The 20,472-nt window shown below is 55.7% G+C and overlaps 5 protein-coding genes across 5 annotated transcripts; 3 read left to right on the plus strand and 2 right to left on the minus strand.

Annotated features, from left to right (window-relative positions):
• Nucleotides 1-1,384: 1,384 nt before the first annotated feature.
• CGCA056_v008371 (uncharacterized protein) lies at nt 1,385-2,971 on the plus strand (the record flags this gene model as incomplete). Its single annotated transcript, XM_037323618.1, has 1 exon — nt 1,385-2,971. The coding sequence occupies one exon, from the start codon at nt 1,385-1,387 to the stop codon at nt 2,969-2,971; it is 1,587 nt and encodes a 528-aa protein (XP_037178290.1).
• A 3,668-nt stretch (nt 2,972-6,639) lies between these two features.
• Nucleotides 6,640-9,751, plus strand: pgt1-2 (Glutathione transporter 1; the record flags this gene model as incomplete). The annotated part of the gene is made up of 2 exons (XM_037323619.1): nt 6,640-8,801; nt 8,848-9,751. 2 exons carry the CDS (start codon nt 6,640-6,642, stop codon nt 9,749-9,751), a joined length of 3,066 nt encoding a protein of 1,021 aa, XP_037178293.1.
• A 1,093-nt stretch (nt 9,752-10,844) lies between these two features.
• CGCA056_v008373 (uncharacterized protein) lies at nt 10,845-11,495 on the plus strand (the record flags this gene model as incomplete). The annotated part of the gene is made up of 1 exon (XM_037323620.1): nt 10,845-11,495. The coding sequence occupies one exon, from the start codon at nt 10,845-10,847 to the stop codon at nt 11,493-11,495; it is 651 nt and encodes a 216-aa protein (XP_037178292.1).
• A 716-nt stretch (nt 11,496-12,211) lies between these two features.
• On the minus strand, nt 12,212-15,567 carry PCA1-0 (P-type cation-transporting ATPase; the record flags this gene model as incomplete). The annotated part of the gene is made up of 4 exons (XM_037323621.1): nt 12,212-12,217; nt 12,287-15,111; nt 15,171-15,239; nt 15,291-15,567. 4 exons carry the CDS (start codon nt 15,565-15,567, stop codon nt 12,212-12,214), a joined length of 3,177 nt encoding a protein of 1,058 aa, XP_037177407.1.
• Nucleotides 15,568-16,654: 1,087 nt separating this feature from the next.
• On the minus strand, nt 16,655-18,270 carry CGCA056_v008375 (uncharacterized protein; the record flags this gene model as incomplete). The annotated part of the gene is made up of 3 exons (XM_037323622.1): nt 16,655-17,256; nt 17,312-18,082; nt 18,162-18,270. 3 exons carry the CDS (start codon nt 18,268-18,270, stop codon nt 16,655-16,657), a joined length of 1,482 nt encoding a protein of 493 aa, XP_037178449.1.
• Nucleotides 18,271-20,472: the final 2,202 nt, after the last annotated feature.

The raw sequence follows: 20,472 nt of genomic DNA on the forward strand, positions 1-20,472 counted from the left end.
CCGCGAAACGATCAGATCAGGCGACCGGCCAACACCAGAAATTCGACGGGTAAGGGTTGTCCCGCCACCTGAGTGAAGGCAGCGAAGCTTAAGTGATGATATGCGGAGAGACGACGAATGGTCCGGTGGTACTGACCTGAGGAGGCGACAGCGTTGCCTCACTTGGTGCAACCACACATCCAACGGTTCTACGATTACCGCTCGCCCTCGATGCAAACTCGTCGTGGACGCCGCTGCACCACTGCTCCGTGGCACTGCATCGGAAGGAGAAATAAGTGTGTGGAGAAGTGAGAGCGTTTCGTGTGATGTTGAGAATATCTCCGAGAGGTCATACGTGCGAGACGACGACGCCAAGAGACTTAAGTCTTCAGTAGTGTGCTGGGCGAGGGGTTGTACGACAGAAGCTGTCATGTCACCGTCGAGGTCTTTGCGGCAGAAAGTGAGGTGAGGCTTTTGGTGTGGTTGAAGGGAGGGAGGCTGGGAAGCACTGAAGTTGGCAGCCCGCCATCCCAACTAAACTAATGGAAGGCAAAGTAGGTCGTCACCCTCAGCCAACCTCGGCGGGAAGGAAGATTCTTAGATAATCACCCGGAATCACCTTCTCATCCCATTCAACCACTCACTTCCCAAAACGCTCATAATTCACGGGTCGCACATCCCTTCCTCCCGAACCATTTCATGAACTGATGGCCCCTCATCCTCTCCGTCGGCCCGAGTTTGATTGCGCTTTGGACCCCGGATGCCGTGGATCTTTTCTGAAAAGGGCGAGACGTCGGGTAGGTGTAACTCGAGGACCTGGCAAAGAGCCTCTTCAACCGCATGGTCGATGCCGAAGCCACTGCTATTCAAGTTATGAATGAGGATCTCAAGCTTCGAACACTAGGCAACTTGGTTGGTCGTTACCGCGCAACTGAACATGGCGGGGAGCACGTTGGTGCGCTCAACGCCAAACTTCTCTCTGGGCGTGGGAAGGGAGAGGAGTGCATCGCGTGGTTCGAGGAATGCGGCGTGTCGCCAAGCGGCTCGAATCCTCCCCAAACCGCCACAAAGTTCATGAGGATAGAACTACCGTCCACGCATGCCTTGATAGAAATGTTTTGCGAAACAAAATCCTATTTCGGGGTCCATCGTGTTTCGATGCGTTATCAGGCTCGCGTCAGAACACACGACCATTTGTGCGGTGGTGGTGTCTCACCCAGCTGAATTCCGCTGCCCATCCCTTTATCGAGGTGAACATTCCTCGCGATCCCCTCAAAATGATGGCTATTTCTCATTTAGAAAAGACGGACAAACTCTATCTGCTTCAAGTGGTGCTTCCTTCTCCATAATCTTAGGCCCAACTGGTATTGGGTCTGTGCAAAATCCCCATCCGTCTCCAGTCATCATGGTGCAGCCCATGTATGCCTACCACAACCACGCGAGGGCGTTACATGCAGCCACTTTCTTACTCGTTCTTCTGTTTATTTTGATTCAGTTAGTGCGAAGTCGTCAGGACGCCTACGAAATCATTGACTCGGACCCCTTGGTGCCGGTGCTCAAACCACAAAAGGCGAGTCCGACGACGAAGAAGACCGATACTGACACATACCTGAGAGTGCTCGCCGAGAGGCATGGCCTCACACGAAATATCTCCCTGTTTTCTCAGAGAATTTGGGCCGTGACGGAAGCTTCAAGCCGGCGCTCCATGACAAACCTCCAAAAGGTATTTGCGGACGGCGACTTTGTGGACATCGACTGGGACGACAAGGACCTGCCCCTGGACAAAGACGGAGATACAAGCTTGCCCGTGGCAATCAGCATCTTCCCCAACGATGTAGATGCGTCCGATCTGCTGTTTGGCGTCTCGACGACGTATAACCGGCTCTCGCACGCCAACGACTCCCTCATCAGGGACTGGCAGCGATGGCTTACTGACGGACACGGCAACTCGAACGGAGCCAGCGTTATTGTCGCGCTCTACAACACGTCCATCCGCGAGGCCTGGCAGACGCACGACAAGTTCAAAAACACCGGCATCGATGCGACGGTGTTGATGCTGGACGACGACTTGGACAAGGTCTCGAGGCACTTTGAAATCGTCGACATCCTCCTGGAGGTCAACAAAGCGTTGACCGCCGACGGTCAGACAAGGAAGTATCTCGGGCTGATCGAAGACGACATCTTCTTCCCGACTCTAGGACAGCTCATCTCCAAGCTTTCTCAGTTCAACGCCCGCGACCCTTTCTACATCGGACTGCCAAGCGAACGGCCAGACTGGTCAGTTGAGGACGATGAAGCAGTCACCCACGGTGGCGGCGCCGTGTTCTTCACATTGCCGGCTGCGAAAATCGTTTCCGAGCTTCCGTGCCTCTCACCCGACAGACCGCCCTTCGCGAATACCACCAGCTGGGACAGCGCCCTCCACGAATGCGTGACGAAGAACACCGATATGCCCCTCCACGTCCTCTCGAGCTTTTACCTCCCGCGAGATGCCCTATATCACATGCAGGCGCCAACATACGACCTGGGAATCTCCCCCTTGACTCTCCGACATTCCCAGTCCCGCCACCATTTCAGCCCCAGCAAAGGCCACCTCGTGACCTCGGTCTGCGGCGAGGCCTGCTTCCTGCAGCGATTCCGGTTCGCGGACGATTGGGTGCTGGTTAATGGATACTCTCTCACGCACTACTGTGCAGGTTTCGAGGTCGAGCCCATGTCAAGTGGTGCAGTGCTTCAGGGGGCCATGCAGTACGGTCTGGAGGCGGAGCTGCCGCTTGGGGAAGGGATTGTGCTCGATGAGAGGGATGAGCCCAAGGAAATCATCACTTGGAGGGGTACGAGAAATGTTTGGTCGTTTTTGGATGCCGTTGTCGGGGACGAGGGGGAGGTGTTGCAGATGTATGTGAAGAAAGGGGGTTTGCGTGAAGTGGACGACGAGGAGCATGAGGAGGATATTTTGGATTCTGTCATTGTTTTGGTATGGGAGTCTTAAGTTATTGCAGTCATAATGAGCACACTTCTGTGACGAAAACGGTCGTTTGTATCAATCCGATGATGCTTCTTCACTCGATGGTGCAATTGAGGTGCTGGCGTTTGCCTTCGTATACTTCGTCAAGACCCATTTTGGGGCTCTCGATTTCCGTAATCCACTGTCAGGGAAGGTTTGAAGCTCTGAGTAGTTAGCTTGCATGCGGCATCGTTGTTCCTGAACAGTGTTTTTGGTGGTGGCTTTCGGCAGTTGGAAAGATGGAGATTGTCATAACACATAGCTTATGGGATACGGGCCCGGAGGGGTCATCCGTGCTTCGGAGCCCCGCCCACGGCGGCCGGCCCCACTCCGACCAGCCACCGAAGGGCAAGGCCCAGCCACAACGCCGGACAACAACAAGCCTCCCGACTTTTTTTTCTTGCTCAAAGGGTCCCAGGATCGCGGAAAGAAGGAAGAGTTGCCACCACGTGGAGAGATTGCAACGGCTTCGCCGCAAGCAGCGTCACCGCCGGGTAAACGCGCGTCGTCAAACCTGTCAAACTCAAAAGACACGCCGCAAAAGCGTGGGCAAGCCGGAAAAGACAACGACGCTAGCTAATAGAGGGACACACGAGGTACAAACGGCCACCGCGGACGTCATGTGATGAGCGGTGTGGTTTGGGAAGTCGGGCGACGGGTGGCTGGCAGAGATGGTAACTGGTGGATTGGTGTTGGACAGCGCAGATTGCTGCGACATGCAACGGCCCGGGAGCAGAGGCGGGGGTCCTCCAAGCAGTGAGATTGAATTAGCATATGCGTGTCACGATGGGGAAACGTATATGCGCGTGATGGCGGGTAAAATGTACGGGCGATGACGAAAGTCGATCAGGATCGCGATTGAAGAGGGGGCAGACCGGGCTGTTGTTCGAATGTGGTTGGGCGGGCGAGCGTTCGGTCTGTTGGACTATGTTGTCGTGCGGTTGAGGGACAGCGGGGTGTCACCGCCGACTCGGGTCGGTGAGCAAGCGGCGGGGACGGTGAGGCCGGAGGAAAGAACGAGTGAGTGCGGGCAGGGATCATGGATGGAGAGGTCGGCATGAGGATGGCAGATTTGGCCAGCAGATTGAATACCCGCCGCAAGCGCATGCAATGTATGTGCTTATTGTGAATTGGCAGAACCGCCTTGGAAATTTACCAGATTGGATCCCGGGATAGGGTAGTGAGTGAGGCGCAATGTTTCCGTAGGATTGCTAAAAGCTGACAGAGAGGCTGAAAAGTGTAGCATGACAGAATCTTGGCTGTTGGATTTCTTTCCGAGTTGGAATTAGGGTTCATGCGTGCAACCCACAGGTGCCAGATCGTGTTAGCGCAAGCATTGTCGCTGATGGCGTGGGACTTTTGGAGGTTGGCAAGTTGGTTTCGGTATCCCACCTATGAAGCTGAGATAGCAGAACACAATGGGCGCAATTGAAGGCTGAAAGTGAGATGTGATGATGCGATAGCAAAGATAGCGTCTAGACGAAAAGGCGAAGAAGGAAGTCGGATCCCAGGCCGGATGTCGTTTTGAGGGTGGATGTTGCGGCACAGTCGGAGCGGAGAGGACGCAGATGAGACGGGCTGCCGGTGAAGATTTGGCCAGCAGCTGCACTGAAGCGGCAGAAGCAACAAAAGCATCTTGGCAGGATCCCGGACCTTTGTGACAGCGTCCTGCTTGGATGTCAGACTGAGGTCGGGTGCTGCTGAGTTTGATCTGCCCACCCAATAGTTATCCAATAGGCAGCGCGGTCCGAAGCGAAAATGCAACGAGCTCATCTAATCTGATCAGCAGGCAACTCGTGCTCGGGAAGTGTTGCACTTCTAAAAGTCTTTTCCAAACGGACGACGCCTCGGGTTTCCCTTTGTTTTGTTACCAACATTTCCATTTCCGCCGTAGCCCGCAGCCTGTTCCTGGCGGCGCACGGCCTCAACTGACCCCCCCCATCTTGATGTCGACGACACCGGCCTTGCAGGGCTGCTTCGGCACGATGGTTTGGAAGTGGACTAGTGGAAGTCTTTGGTGACATTACCAGTGGAAAGGGACTGGAGGCCTTCGCTGGCGCTACGCGTACGAGCCGTCGCCAGTAGCTTCAATCTCGCGACCTCGATCTGGCTTGGCCGTCCGTGGCCTACACCTTGCCTGTCTTGATGACATGTTGACGAAGCCATATCCTGAGCTGTGCGTTTAGAGCCCCTGAGTACCCCTCATTATCAAGTTGAGAGAAGAATGGCTGCGGCATCAAAAGTGCACCCGTCAGATGCACATCTGCCATCTGGCTGTGGGCTGCGAGTCAAACTCGCCTCGAGGCAAGCCAAGAAGCCGTATCCTCAGGAGGTAAGGTACGATTACAGCGTCCGAGCTACTGGGCTGGCTGCATGCTGCAAGCTGCAAGAGGCTGCACGTTGCAGCCAGTGCCTTGGATCGCCGGCTGCCGAGTCCCTCATTAACGGGGGCAGCACACCCACTGGATCGCCCCGTCAGGTACAGAAGTGCATCGGTCTCGGGACGTCCGCCAGTAGTATTGTTTGCATTTGTAATGGGGTACTGACCGCGACGGAGTCACAACTTTCAAGGCTTACCGCTAGTCGAGGGGGATGAATTGAGTAAGACATTCGGAGGAGCTGCAGTGGTGATGATGTTTACGAATACAGGTTCAGGTGGACCGAGTCAAGAATGTTGCCCCATCTTGTTTGGCACGGACGGTCAGTCAATTGAGTGCGCACACACACACAGAGGAGAAGAAGAGAGAGAAGTCAAGCCATCCTGGGTCTTTGAAAATAGCTGAAGGTAACAATTGACGAGCGTGCTGGATGGATATGGATGGATGCACCAACGCACCCGAGCACAGGGTCAAGGGAGGCAGGCCTAGGCTGACCATGTTCGATGTCATCGAGCCTTGCTGGGGTTTTTCTATGGAGGCGCGAGGGAGACCATCTCTTTCTCTGCCAATTGGCCAGCAGAAAGAGAGGCTTTTCTGATTTCTCACTCGTTTTGCGCGCATCGTCACTGGCAGAGGGCTCTTCAAGGCCGTCATCGCCCACCCGTCCAACGCACAGCTGTGGCTCCCACCCCCTGGAAGAGTCCACACCAAGTCCATTAGCGTCCTGCGCGGCCCCAGCCAGCCCAGCAGCTTTCCCGTCTCCAAGCGAGACAGCCGGCTGGCCAAACAAATGCTCCCAAAAAACACGATTGGCAACTGCCAACTGCACACCATACACACCAAACACGCCCGAACTACCGACATCACACTACGACCTGAGAACCACCACGTCGGACACATCGGCCAGACGACTTTACACCTAGCATCCGAACATTTTATGCCAACTAAAAGCACACTTACGGCAAGGTTCCGTCCCGTACCGACGACAAGGCAGGGCCGCACTACACTAGCAATCTAGCTCACACCACGCCCCTTCCGACACGGAGAAGACCTCGAGCAGCAACACCAGACACCAGAGCAGAGCCACCCCACCAAGTCCACAGTCCACAGTCCACAGTCCACAGTCCAGTCCACTCACACCAAACTCGCCTCTTCCCTGTCGCCTGCTGCGCTGCTTCTTGGTCCTGTTTCTGGTCCCGACCCAGTCGTTTTCCTCCTTCCTGCCGCCTTGGGCTAACTGCCACCGGCATCGGTTGGCACCTTGACTGAACAGCCATGAGCCTGAGAAAGCCCTCTGGCCACAAAAGCAAGCCCGCGGCGCCTTTTCCTCCTGACCCTGATGCCGATACGGTTGCCTTGCCTCTAGCCACTCTGCCTCTTGCATCTGCATCTGCATCTGCATCTGGTTCCACACACGACATCGACACCTCGAGGCCGTCCACACCCTCCTCATCGACCCCTCCAGTCGCAGTAGACGACCCATATAACACAACCCTCCGCCACCAACGGTCCAACCCGTCTACCCTCCGAAGCCGTCCCTCCGTCCTGTCGAGCGCCGCCGAACATGCTGACGATACGAACGACCCGGCCCAAGAATCTCCCTCCCCGAATCTAGACGACGGCCCCATGCCTTCGAAACCCTCCCTCCTGCGCTCCGCGCGCAACGACGCTCCGTCCTACGGCGCCGTCTCCAACGACCCGAGTCGCAATGTGTCACCCACCGGGAGTGACTCCCGGACGGGGAACTCACATCCCCTACGTTACGTCTCCGATACCACCAGGTCCGCCTCGTCAAGGTATTCCGCCACCTCAAGACAAAGCTCCCGTCTGTCAGAGGACGTCGACGCTGCGGCTCTAGCCACTGGCCTGGACGGCCGCTTCGGAGTGACCCAGACCACCGTAACAACAAATATGCTCGAAGATGCAAAGTCAGATGCGGCCGGCGAGGAGGTGGACTATGACGACCTCTCTGGCAGCGAGCCCGACGATGATCCTGTGGATAACTCGCCGCACGAGGTCGTACGCGCATCTGTGCCCCCAACAGACAACATCACCTTGTCCATAAGCACCCCGAGGATGTGGACACTGTCTGTATTGTTTTCAGTACTCGGTTCTTCCACCAACTTGTTTTTCTCGTTACGATACCCTAGCGTTGCTATTACGCCCGTCATCGCCCTGCTGCTCGTCCACCCGCTAGCTCTCATGTGGGACTACTTTCTCAAGTTTCCAAGCGACCCCCCGGAAGAGTTTGTCGACGGTGTTCTTCAGCCTGACGCGGACGGCGGATCACCCCCGAAGAATCGACTGACGCGGCTGCGCAGGTGGCTGGCGCAAGGCCGGTGGAACGAGAAGGAGCACACCTGTGTCTATGTGAGCAGCAATGTGTCCTTCGGTTTTGCCTTTGCGACCGATGTCATTGTCGAGCAGTCCATGTTTTATAAGCAAGAAGCGACCATCCCCTACCAGCTGCTCCTCATTCTTTCAACCCAGATTCTCGGGTATGCCTTTGCCGGCCTGACGCGCCGTTTTTTGGTGCGACCCAGCGGCATGATCTGGCCGGGTACTCTCATGTCGGCTGCCATGTTCGGAACTCTTCACAAGGAGGAGAACAAGATTGCAGACGGATGGAAAATTTCGAGGTGGAAGTTCTTCTTCATTGTGTGGTTTGGCGCCTTTGCCTTCTACTTCCTGCCCGGCCTGCTGATGCCATGCCTGAGCTACTTCAATGTCATCACCTGGATTGCGCCCAAGAACGTCGTGGTCGCCAACCTCTTTGGCGTTGTTTCCGGCCTGGGTCTCTTCCCGTTGACCTTTGACTGGGCTCAAATCACGTATATCGGCTCGCCGCTTCTAGTCCCCTTTTGGGCCGCCATGAACGTTATTGGCGGACTGGTTATTGTCATGTGGCTCATCGCCCCCATCGCTTACTACGTCAATCTGTTCTACTCGTCCTACATGCCCATCTTGTCATCTTCCGTATTCGACAACACGGGCAACGTCTACGATGTTAGCAAAATCTTGACGTCCGAATTTCTCTTCGACAGAGAGGCCTATAGCAAGTACAGCCGAGTATTCTTGCCCATTACGTATGTGCTCAGTTATGGTGTACAGTTTGCCGCTCTGGCGGCGCTGCTGACACACACCTTCTGCTGGCATGGCAAGGACATATTGAACACTTGGAAAACGGCTCTTCAGGAGGCCCGAGATGAGGGACAGGTCTACCAGCCCGTGTCCAGCGGCCCGCCCGAGAGCATAAGACCACAGAGATCATTCAACAGCAGCGGAGGTCTCTCGAGATCATCCTCCAGCCCGGATGGCTTCCTTTTCAAAGAGGATGTGCACTGTCGGTTGATGAACCGGTACAAGGACGCGCCCTTGTGGTGGTACATGGTGACCTTTGTATCCATGCTGGCGGTTGGCATGTTTGTGGTCGAATTGTGAGTGTCCTTTGGCGATGTGTAGAGCACCATCTAACCTTCATAGCTACCCCATCCATCTGCCATGGTATGGTTTACTCCTTGCGCTGGGCATTTGCGCCGTCTTCTTCATCCCGAACGGCATCATCATGGCTGTCACCAACCAGCACAGTAGCATCTACCTCATCTGCCAGCTCGTCTGCGGTGTCGTGTTTCCTGGACGTCCGATCGCAAACATGGTGTTTGTAACTTACGGGTACATTTCGTCTGCACAGGGCATCAAGTTTGCCTCTGATCTGAAGCTGGGCCATTACATGAAGATTCCCCCACGGACCATGTTCACGGTTCAGATGGTTGCGACCATCGTGTCGTCCCTGACACAGATCGGCGTGCTCAACTGGATGTTTGCCAAGGTGAAGGGCATCTGCACATCGGAAGCGGTCAATGGCTTCACGTGCCCCATCGCGAGGGTGCACTTCAACGGCTCCATCCTTTGGGGCGTGGTCGGTCCGGGCGAGTTCTTCGGGCCGAATGCAACCTACCGCGGGCTGGTCTGGTGCTTCCTCATCGGCGCCATCATGCCGATCCCTCTGTGGCTGTATAGTCGCAAGAAGAAGCATAGCATTGTGCGCAAGATCAACCTGCCCGTCGTCTTCGGCTCCATGGCATGGATTCCACCGGCGACTGGCCTCAACTTTTCTGTCTGGGCGGTGGTCTGCTATGTCTTCAACTACTTGATCAAGAGGAGGAAGAGCGCGTGGTGGGCCAAGTACACGATGACCATGAGCGCAGCGTTAGACTCGGGCCTGGCGTTCGGCATTGTCGTCATCTTTTTTGGCTTCATCTACCCGGGGCACATGAAGGGCTTCAAGTACTGGGGCACCGAGATATACAAGAAAGGCTGCGACTGGCAGGCCTGCTCGTACAACACAGTGCCAGAAGGGTCTCACTTTGGCCCCGACCAGTGGTGATTATTGTTTTTTTTTTTTTTGACGAGATATAATGACACGACACGACTTTACGGGTGTGCAAACTTTGGATATTGCACGATTGGCATCGCAAGCAAGCATGGTTAGAAAGGCATGATTAGTTCAAAACTTGGGAAGAGGCGGAGTTCTTGGTCGCCTGCCGGGGATCCAATCGGATTACCCTACGGGCTTTGCTTTCGCGCATATAGATAGAGCAAAAGTCGTAGATGGCCTTGCATTGGGTAATTGATATTGGGTCTGATTGACTGACTCAACCAATGTAGCGAACTTTTTGATTTGCATGCAAAATTGTGAGTCTTCCTTCTTGTCTGAGTCAGAGCCAACTCGATGACTCTTAGGTTGCAGCTGAGACGCGGGAATTCGGCTGCAGCTTCATGCTCCCCGCAACGGAAAAGACTCATTCTCTGATTGACTGAAGAACGACTGTTGGCTGTCGCAGTTACCGACCTTCTCGAAATGGACAAGAGGAACGGGTCGGCATCAGAATCCTTCCATGTAAGATGCCCCAGGCCCTGTTGGTTTCTGGCAGGCAACACGATTAGACCTAAGTGAGTCAATTGGGAGGTTCCTGGACGGACAGGGCAGGCCCCTGCTGATGTCAGCTTGCTTTCCGACGGCCTTCACCTCCGTTGGGTCGGACTGACGTTTTACTGGTTTGGCCAGTGAGAACGAGTGGGAGTGAGGAGTGAGATTTGCTGAATCTGGCATTGGAGATCTTGCGCCCGCTGCTCGCGCGGATGAGGTGCGATTGCGAGGTTTCATGGGTGTGGGTGGGTGCGAAGGATTCCATGTCCAAGGGACCAGCCAAATCTCCCGATAGATGTGATCTTGGAAACATTACAAAAGGTGATTGTCGGACAGCTTGATGGAAGTGAAGAAATCGAGAAAATCATTCAGCGTTTCAGTCACAGTTCACCCTTCCATCTCATCTCACAACGCCAATCAGCGCAAACCATCTCAACCCGCAACTCCGCAAACTCAATTGAACCGTTATCGCAAGCGACAGCAACTGCAGTTCATCTCAACACATCAACAATCTCATCAATCTCACATCCCAGAACCAAATACCGCCAAAATGCCAACCCAAGCATCCCACCTCCCCACGCTCCTCCGCTCCACAACCCACCCCCTCCTCCTCCGCACTCTCATCCCCTCCGACGCCGCCGCCATCTCCGCCGTCCTCTCCAACCCCGAAAACACAAAATTCGACCCCCACGCCTCCGCCATCTCCCCCGAAGTCGCAGCCAAGGTCATCGACCGCATGCGCGAGAGCGCCGCCGTGCCCTCCGTCCTCGACCCGGCCTCCGGCACCGTCGCCAGCGGCCCGGGCCGCGTCAACCTCGCCATCGTCCACATTCCCAACGCGGGCGATGACGAGGGCGTGGTGATCGGCCTCGGCGGGTTCGGCGGCATCAACGAGTCCACCTCCGAAGACGGAAGCAAGCAGAGGGTCGCCGACGTGGGCGCCATGCTCAACCCGGAGTACCGCGGCAAGGGCTTCGCGACCGAGGCGATCCGGCTGGCGGTTGAGTTTGCGTTCAGAGGGGTCGCGGAGGGCGGGCTGCAGGTGGACGCGGTGAGCGCCACAATGAGCGAGAGGAACCTGCCCATGGTCGGGCTCGTCGAGAAGAAGCTGGGCTGGGTCGGGGTGAGGAAGCCCGGCGATAAGGAGGGCGACGACGGTGAGATTTACTTTGAGGTTACGAAGGATACTTGGAGGAAGTGAGTCTGACGGTTTCGTGTTGGTGTTTTGTGATTTTGGAATTGGGATGAGGGTTGGCGTTGGCTGGCCAAAGGTGCCCGTCGTCTTGATTTGCGCTACGAGTTAAATGACTAGTGAATACAGACCACTGCTTGATACTGTTTGCTTCCATGACCTCTCGACTGGTGGATCGGCTGTAAGACACCGTCCATGTTTAAATACCTCTCGTAAAACTCACCCAAAGACTTCAACGACCATGACAGCAGATCACTGAATCAAACCTGCCAGCCTTTGAAGACGGCTGCATAGCCAACAGTGAGGAAACGACTTGAACCTGGCACACAGAAGAACATTCACGAGTACAGAACAGTCTTTTTGGGACTAGCAATTGCAGTCTTTTATTGGTGATCTAGTGCCCGAAGGCTGTTAGCCCTAGCCGTATACATTGAGTAGCAGCCTCCAGGCAATCACGACTAAGTATAATTCACGTCGAGTGAGGTGTAGCAGACACGCTCTAGTAGACAGTACGACCTTGGTGGTGCGCCCAGTTTCAGAGCAGCCGCAAGTGAAGCAAACGTTGACGAATCGACCAGCAGAACCCACGCCCTTGATCAGGTGTTGAACCGCCCCATTTTACCCATCACAGCCGCCACCGACCGGCGATGACGAAAAAGAAAACTCTCCGCCTGAGCCCGCGAGTGTTGAACGTGCCAGCCAGGCTAGTGCACAAGTTCAACATCTCACATCTAGGCTTCAGCCCGGACCTTCCTTGTCATCATCGTCATGGCGGCTGCGATGACGGGCAACACACTGACAATCTCACCCAGTCCAGCGTAGGCAGGGGGGATGATGACCTTGTAGCGCTCGAGCACACCGGCTGCCAAAAGGATGGCAAGAACATTGTACACGGCTGACCACACAAAGTTGAACATCATGCGTCTGAAGCTGGAGCGGCTGACATCGAGTAAGAAGGGAATACCCTCCAGACCTGCGAGCAGAACCACATCCGCGGCCCCACGAGTAACATCGCTTGCTGAGGCGGCGCTGCCAAGCTGCACACCAACATCGGCCTGCGTGACTGCCACGGCGTCGTTGGTTCCGTCACCGACAAACATGACCAGCCTGCCTTCGGACATGAGCGAAGCAACATAGTCTCGCTTTTGGGCGGGGGTTCGCTGAGCGGCGACATTGACAATTCCAACTTGCGATGCAACCGACTCAACGGCGCGTGTTTGGTCACCAGAAACGAGGTGAACGTTGATGCCGCGTCGACTGAGCTGGTTGACAACGCTGACTGCTTCGTTTCGGAGACGGGTGCGCAAACCGAAAACTGCAATGAGGTTAGAGTCTCGAGTGACCACCAGAAGGGTCATCCCGTCATCCTGTAGACGCTTGATCGAGGGCAAAGAGTCAACTTTAGCCCACGTTGGATTTCCCGCGCAAACTTTGCTTTCATTGAAGCTGGCTTCAACACCAGCGCCAGGAATAACCTGAGGGTCGGTGAGCTGAATTTCAGGGGTAGCCCGCTGTGCGAGATGCTTGGCAATGGCGACGGATACGGGGTGTTTGTTGCCTGCGACGAGAGCCTTGGTGATGGCACGGGCTTCGTCGTGATCAGAGACGAAGAAATCTTCTTCCTGGACGTCCAAGTCACCCTCGGTGATGGTTCCGGTCTTGTCAAAGACGACGTCAGTCACTTTGCGCGCCCGTTCTGTGCATTCGGCCGATTTAATGACGACGCCACCCTTCGCGGCGATACCTCCTGCAATAACTAGCACCATGGGGACAGCGAGACCAAGCGCGCAAGGGCATGACACGGCCAGAACAGCGACGGCGTATGTAACAGCGTCAGCTACCGCTTTGCCTGCTGACTTTTTCGAAACCTTCAAGCCAATGACCACCCAGACAATGGTCACGACGACGGCAATGCTGGCCACAACAGGTACAAACCAACTGGCAATACGGTCGGCAATATCCTGAATCTTTGGCTTCGAGTTTGCCGCTTCTTCGACGAGTTCGGCAATGTCGGTGACGGTGTTTTTCCCCGGGAGACGGGTGAGTTGTGCCGTTAGTGTGCCTGATCCGTTGATGGTACCGGCGATGACAGTGTCGTGCTGCTTTTTGAAGACAGGCACACTCTCTCCAGTCAGCATGGATTCATCAACCTCGCTGGAACCACTCATGACGAGACCGTCCGTGGGTACCGTTGAATGCGGAAGAACCTTGAACTTGTCGCCGTACTGAAGAAGGCGTGCATCAATTTCGACATCTTTGCCGTCCTCCACAGTAACGGCAGAAGAAGCCTGGAGGGAGCGAAGGGAAACGGCGGCGACAGCACGAATGCGAGCATAAGCGGCGACGAGGCGACCAAGCAAGACAAGGGTGATTAGCAGAGTGCTGGTTTCGAAAAACTCCTTGACATCTGCCTTTGGGTTCGCCTGGCGCAAACCGAAGCCAACAACGGAGTAGACGTAGGCAGCAGTGATGCTGATGACAACCAACATGTCCATCTCAATGGTCCGGCTATGAATGAGGGCTGAGATGGCGGGCTTGTAGAATTCTGGCACAGCAATAAGCTGCACGAGTGTCGCAAGCACAAGGGAAGTGATTGAACGCGCTTGTTTGCTGACTTGCTCTTTCAGTGAATCTTCACCAAACGCAAAGACTGCGACAGGTATGGTGAGGATGGCAGCCGCAGCTGTCTTGATCAACTGATCGTACATTCTCTTTCTTCCGCTTGCGACAGATGGGTCATCGCGGGGAGGAGCCAGTCCGTTGGACAGAGGGCCAATCTTTTCAAAAAGAGTTCGCGCGCCGATCAACGCTGGGTCGTAGGTGACTCTGACCATCTTCTTGTCAATGATATTGACGTCGTTAACCCCGAGGATTGCGAGGTCGGCGAGTGCCTTCGCAGCTCCACCTGACGCGAGAATATCGAGCGCCTGGTCATCGCTAGACATTCGGGTACAGTGGAAGCCCGTGGCTCGCTCTGCGCTGCGTATGACATCTTCTGCCTTGCCAATGGAGCTATCAAAGTCGAACTCTGCATTCCCCATAACAAAGTTGACGCGGACGCCAGACACGCCAGGGGCGGCTTTGAGAGTCCGTTCAAGCTTGTTGCCACATCCAGAACAGGTCATGCCGTCGACGATGAGAGCGACGTGCTCCAATCCGGCACCTTTCTCGACATCAGCGCCATCGTATTGATGATGCTGCTCCTTGTTGGCAGAGGGGAGGTGGACATCGTGCCCGCTGCAGCAGTCGGACTGGTCGTCGCGGACAGGCTTAATTTCCATGTCATGATCGTGCGCAAGCTTCTTGCCACGTCTCTTAATTCCGTGGTGGTGATGATGCTTGTGCTGGCCGTGAGCATGGGCGGTCGTATGGGCTTCGGTCTTCTCGCGGCGCTTCTTAACGGAGGTGGCAGCCGAGACGGGAGCGGCAGCGGCAGCGGCAGCGACAGTTTGCTGCTCGCTGCAGCAAGTGGTCGGCAGACCGCGATCGAGAATGCTGCGGCAGATGCAACGAGCCGACTCGAGATAGGCGCTGTACTGCTCAAAGGCCTTGGAAAGATGAGTGCTGCAAGCCGAGCCCTGGTGATGGCCATCTTTGTCGTGAGCATGCTTATGGTCGGCAGCGGCTACATTGAGAGCGACATGAGTCTTGAGACAAACACTAGTCATGAGGTGTAACACGTACCGTCGTGGGCAGCGTCGTCGTCACAGGCCTTCTCGCATTCGACGGCAGCAGCGGCAAGGATACACTTCTCTGTGTAACCGAGTTAGGAGAGGACATGTCGAACCGGCACAGAGTGTATACCGTCGCAGTGCTCTTCCTTTGAAGTGCAGCATTCGAGTTTCACGGAACGACAAGTCGAGTCGTCCTCGGCTTCGCAGTAGGTTTCGGCGTCGCAATCCTCGTCGACGCAAGCGACTTCCTCGGCACCACCACAGTCTGCGCCGTCGGAGCAGCAAGGATCGATTTCCTGGCTGTGGGCATACGCACGTCCATGGTCATGGCCGTGTTGAACCTCAGTCGAAGGACCGCTGCATCCCTGACCCTTGGCAGGGCCATCCGAGCAGCACCCGGTCCCCATCGTCGGAGTGTTTGTCGGATAAATTTATCAATATTTATGTCGGAAAGCTGGGAGGTTTGCGGAAGGAAAGATGAAGTGTTGTTTGAGGGGAAAAGGCTTCTTCCCTAACGTTGTCCCAAGGCTGGAATATATGGTGTTGATATAAGGTGGATTGGTCTGGACGTTGAGGTGATGAAAGCGGAGGCGTTCAAGGTCCAATGGGGGGTTTACCAGGGTTGCATGCAAGAGGAAGGCGTAGGGGCACCTTCGGTTCTGGGGTTTCCGGATCGAACGACGATCCCCTGCCAGTATCTGGCCAGAATCTACGACGCTGATTCGCCTGCGCCATCTCTACACAGGTTCGCTGCTCGGTATTTGATGCGCCATGCCTTCCATCCATTACTCAGGCCACTGCGTGTAAATCGCCGTTGCAAGCCACAGACCTTCGACTGTATCTTGTCTCGGTCTTCCCACGCCTTCTAGAACGCTGCCGCAAAAGTCACAGTTCTGTTGATCTGGCATTTTTTGGATGGCGCGCGTCACAATACGAAATGTCAAACTCTGAACGATGGGGAAGACCAAATTGCCGGGCTTTGACGAAGTTCAGATGAAGCTTCATTTAAGCGAGTGGAGAGTTGCCAAATGGCTGGCCTCTTTGTCATTGATAACTGCCGTCGGACCCGCCCCGACCGAACATTCGAGACTCGGATCGGAAATGTTAGTCAGACGGTTGAACAGAGGCGTCCATTGTTTGATCTTCCCTCCGAGATCTTTTTCCGTTTCAGTCGGAGCCTTGCTCGGAGAAAACAACCGTCACTCTAAGACACGTCAGAGTCCGATGCAACATGACCGCGAGACACATGGACACCGAGACACAACAAACAAACAAGTTGACGTGGACACGTTTCTTCATTCACTCCCTTCTCAGTATCCTTGGCCATCCCGGGCGCCACTATGATTAAGTATCCGGAAAAAACAATAGGTAACCGCCCCGGTCCTCTATCCCCATGGTATGATTTTACAATATGGATGGTATCATCGTCACCCTCCCCCAGAGCAAACATTTGGTATCATGTGAGACAAAAAGAATACAGTAAAACCGCTCTCATCAAAACGCCACACCTACGCTGCCCCGTGGAGGGGCAATCGTGTCTTTTTCCTTTCCAAAGGTGGTTACGCGCTCCAGCGGCGGGTGCTCCTCCGCTCTGGTGGCGGGGGTGCTGCCGGGCGACCACGTCGTCGGGACCGTTTGGCCTCCGTCTTCCGACTCCCACGTCGACACAGTCGACGCCGTGTCAAAACTAGTGCGCCCGTCCCGCGGCGCATGGACACATTGGTAGAAGCCCTCGCGCCCCTTGACGGGGCGAGGAAGATTAGTGATGGAATCGTGACTGATGTTCCGATGGTGCTGCTCTGCGGCACCTCCAGGGAACAGCCAGCTGGACACGCGCGAGAAGGATTTCTTCTTGCGCAGCGGCGGGCGAAGAACGAGCGGCAGGGGCGGCGGCGGCGGTCGGGCCTCTCTGCCGCGGCTCGGGGGTGGTGTGATGAAGGCCGCTGAGGCATCGGCGAAGGCCATGCCGCGGTGGGGAATATGCATCGGCGGCCGGGGCGGCGCCGTGTGCGGGCGGTCGACCCCGGGGTTCAGGCGTTCTGCAAACGAGGGTGCAGCTGGTGGGAGCGCGGGGACCGTGGGTATGGGATCCATGTCTAATTTGGTCAGCGCCGTGAGACTTGCTAAATTTGGGCCATGGACCGGGCTTACCGTGCGTTGTCAGTGCCATCGAATGAGCTGTCGAAGGTCGACTGCCAACGTAAATGCTCTGACGCTCCATGACTAAGTCGATCTCCCGCTGAAGTTTGTCGACCTCCAGCATGGCACCCGCAATGCGTTCCTTCATCCGTTCCACACTGGATGACGTTTGCGACCGAGCTCTCGACTTGGGCGGGATTTTCGGCGGGGTGTCGCCCGGAGACATCGTCAATGTTGATGGCGACATTGACATCTTCCGCGGCAGGTGGAATGACATGGAGGAGTAGCTCGGCTCATGCGAAGGCCCAAAGACGTCGTCGTCGGGGTTTGGCTGAACACGGGCAGGTGGTGGCGGGGTGAGCATCTCGAAGTGAGGCAGGATGGGCGACAGCTCCCTTTTCGGCACGTAGATGCTCAACTCCAGCGGCCTGAAGGACGCCGGACGAGTCCGAGATAGACGTTTTGGCCGTGGCGGCATTGTGTGGCCAACAGTTTGAAGAGTCGTGTACTGAGGAAACTGGAAAGACTCGGAGTGCAGATGGCGGAAGTCGGTAGGTCCTGATATTTGTAGCCGGCGTGGTGAAGAGGAGTCTGAGCGAAATCGCTTTCTCACAGAGAACCGCTCCCGGAGCGATGCAAAACCTCTCTTGACTCCCTTCGACTTCACCGGCTGAGAGCGAGGTCCGGCAGGCTTCTGCATCGTACCTGCGAAAGGCGGCGGCATGGGCACGGGCTGGTCGCGGGTCACGGTGGACGGCAGTTTCTCAGAAATGTCAAAGGTGTCTATGCGGGTTGGTTAGTGTCCGGTAGGTATATGTATGATGTTTTCCTGCGCCGGACTTCGCCGGGGCTGTGGACTCACTTTGACGCGGCTTTTCGTCCGGGCAGGTTGATAACGGTGTACAACAATGAGTGAGGGGCGACAGCCATGTCGTATAAACGTCTGCAAGCATGCCACTCAAACCCTTCATACCTGCTTCGCAAGATGCTTCATGCCGAAAACGCTGGGAACATTGGGTAAAAACACAAAATAACGAAAGACGGCCAGCGATTTGACAGAAACAGAAAAGGGAAGATGCAGAGAGGGCGGCAGGAAACAAAGATCCAAGTGATCCGATTGAGTTATAATAGAGAATGCAGCGGCGGGAGGCAAGACGGCAGGCAACCTGCAAGATGAGAAGAGAAGAGCCCACTCACACACGTACACACCACCACACGACTTAGACATACCCGGCAAGCACTTGGGCCCGACCAAGCTCACCCGCGTTCGTTCCCTGGCTAATTTGTGTGTCCCAAATGCCCACCTCCAGCCAGAGGTTTTGCTCTTTTGCTTTGCTTCATAGGCCCAGCTGAGAGGAACATGGGAGGGACAAGGGCCTGGGCAATTGTCGGCGAGGTGTGCAGTTGAGATGCAGACGGGCCGCTCTGATAGGCCGGGGTTGCAGACGGGGCCAGACGCGGCCGGCCAACAGGCGCTTAGGAAGCTGGGGGTCTGTCGGATTCGGATGGCTGGCGCTACACCACCATCCTGCACCAGATTGCAGGACTCCACCACTCGTGTAAGATGAAGACGATGGCTCAGCGAGTCGATGTCTCACCTCTGCCTTGCTCTGGTTACCCGGAGGCAGCTTGACCAGCAGCAGCTTGCCACAAGTGCCCCTCCGAAGGAGGGTCTCGTGCCCATCAACGAACCGTCATCCAGCTTGATGCCAGTCACCGTCACCGCCCCTTGTCATTCCCACCGATTCTGGGCTGGGCCCCACGAACCCTTCTCTGTCGAAAAATACTGACAAACAGGGCCACGGCTGAATGGTATTTTGAAACCGCGCAGCGAGCGTGTTGTTTCCAGTCGGGCGAAATGAAGCGGCCTAATCTGACGGGCCAATCACTGCGGCGCAGCCCATCTGGCCGCCCAAACGGCACGGCAATCCCAGTAATTCGGTGACATGTTCCAACGTGAGCGGACGGCAGACGAATGAAAAATTTCCATCAAAGCATGCAAGGCACCGCGGGTAGCACGGGCGAGGGAACGCGGGAAGCCTATCTGGCGGACTGGGGGGATGCGCTGTGCCATCATAACACCCATCGCAGACCAGCGCGTCTCCTATTGCAGGAGAGCATCGCCGTTGAAGGGTCGCACACACGGGGAGGGCGATGCCGACAGATGGAAGCTTATGATGGCGACAGGTCGCGATCGTTGTGGGGAGCAGAGGCTGGGCTGGCAGACTGCGGGCGGGTAGTGTGTTCTGCAGCGCTCCGCTCTGGCCTGCATTTGCCTCCGTCTCCTGTTTTTCCTTCCTTCCTTCTTTCCTTGGTTCTAATAATAATCCCCTCACGGAATCGGAATGAGCGTCACTTGATTCCCGCGGCGATATTTCTGCCCGTAGTGGTTGCAACCGTCGGGTTGGTTGAAGAGAAACATGTCGCCGGGCTGGCGATGACTCGAGTCAAGTAGGATGAATTGCCGGGAATCGTTGCTTAAAAGCGTGGCGGAGTCCTTCGTCATCGTCTCTTGTGAAGAAAACCGGTGGACGAGAAGCTTCCGCAGGCCTTCTCGTGTTACTCTAGCGCAAACAAAATGTCTCGGGCAAACCGCCACAGTGTGGAGGGACATCAGCAGCTCCAGCAGCTCCAGCAGCAGCAGCAAGCAGGAGGGGCTTGGATCTGAGGAATTCCATCTTATGTAAGGCATCACTTGGAGAACCCCTCCATTCTCCACTTGTTCGTGATTATCTAAGGAAAGTACACCCAGCTTACCTAAGGCATCTGCCATCGTTGTTCGACGAGAACCTGAATTCGCTACCCGGCCGGAAACTTTTAGCCACCTGGCGAACCAAATTAGAAAAACAAGTCCAATAAGAATGATGCCTGGTCATAACAAGGACAGCAAGAACAATAGCGGCGATAAGAAGGACGACGGACGACGAAGAGCGACGATGGAGACGAAAAGCGACGATGGAGACGAAAAGCGACGATGGAGACGAAAAGCGACGATGGAGACGAAAAGCGACGATGGAGACGAAGGACGACGGAGACGGAGGCCGGAGACGAATGACGACAGCGACGACGGAGACGACGATAAGGACGATAAAGACGATAGGGCCGGTTTGTGTGTGGTCTGAGCACCCGCACCATCCATGTTGGCGCTCGCAGGGCTTATCGATAACGGTTCC

This window comes from Colletotrichum aenigma (genome assembly GCF_013390185.1).
Source record: "Colletotrichum aenigma strain Cg56 chromosome Unknown KSG_Cg56_contig05, whole genome shotgun sequence".
NCBI classification, from domain to species: domain Eukaryota; kingdom Fungi; phylum Ascomycota; class Sordariomycetes; order Glomerellales; family Glomerellaceae; genus Colletotrichum; species Colletotrichum aenigma.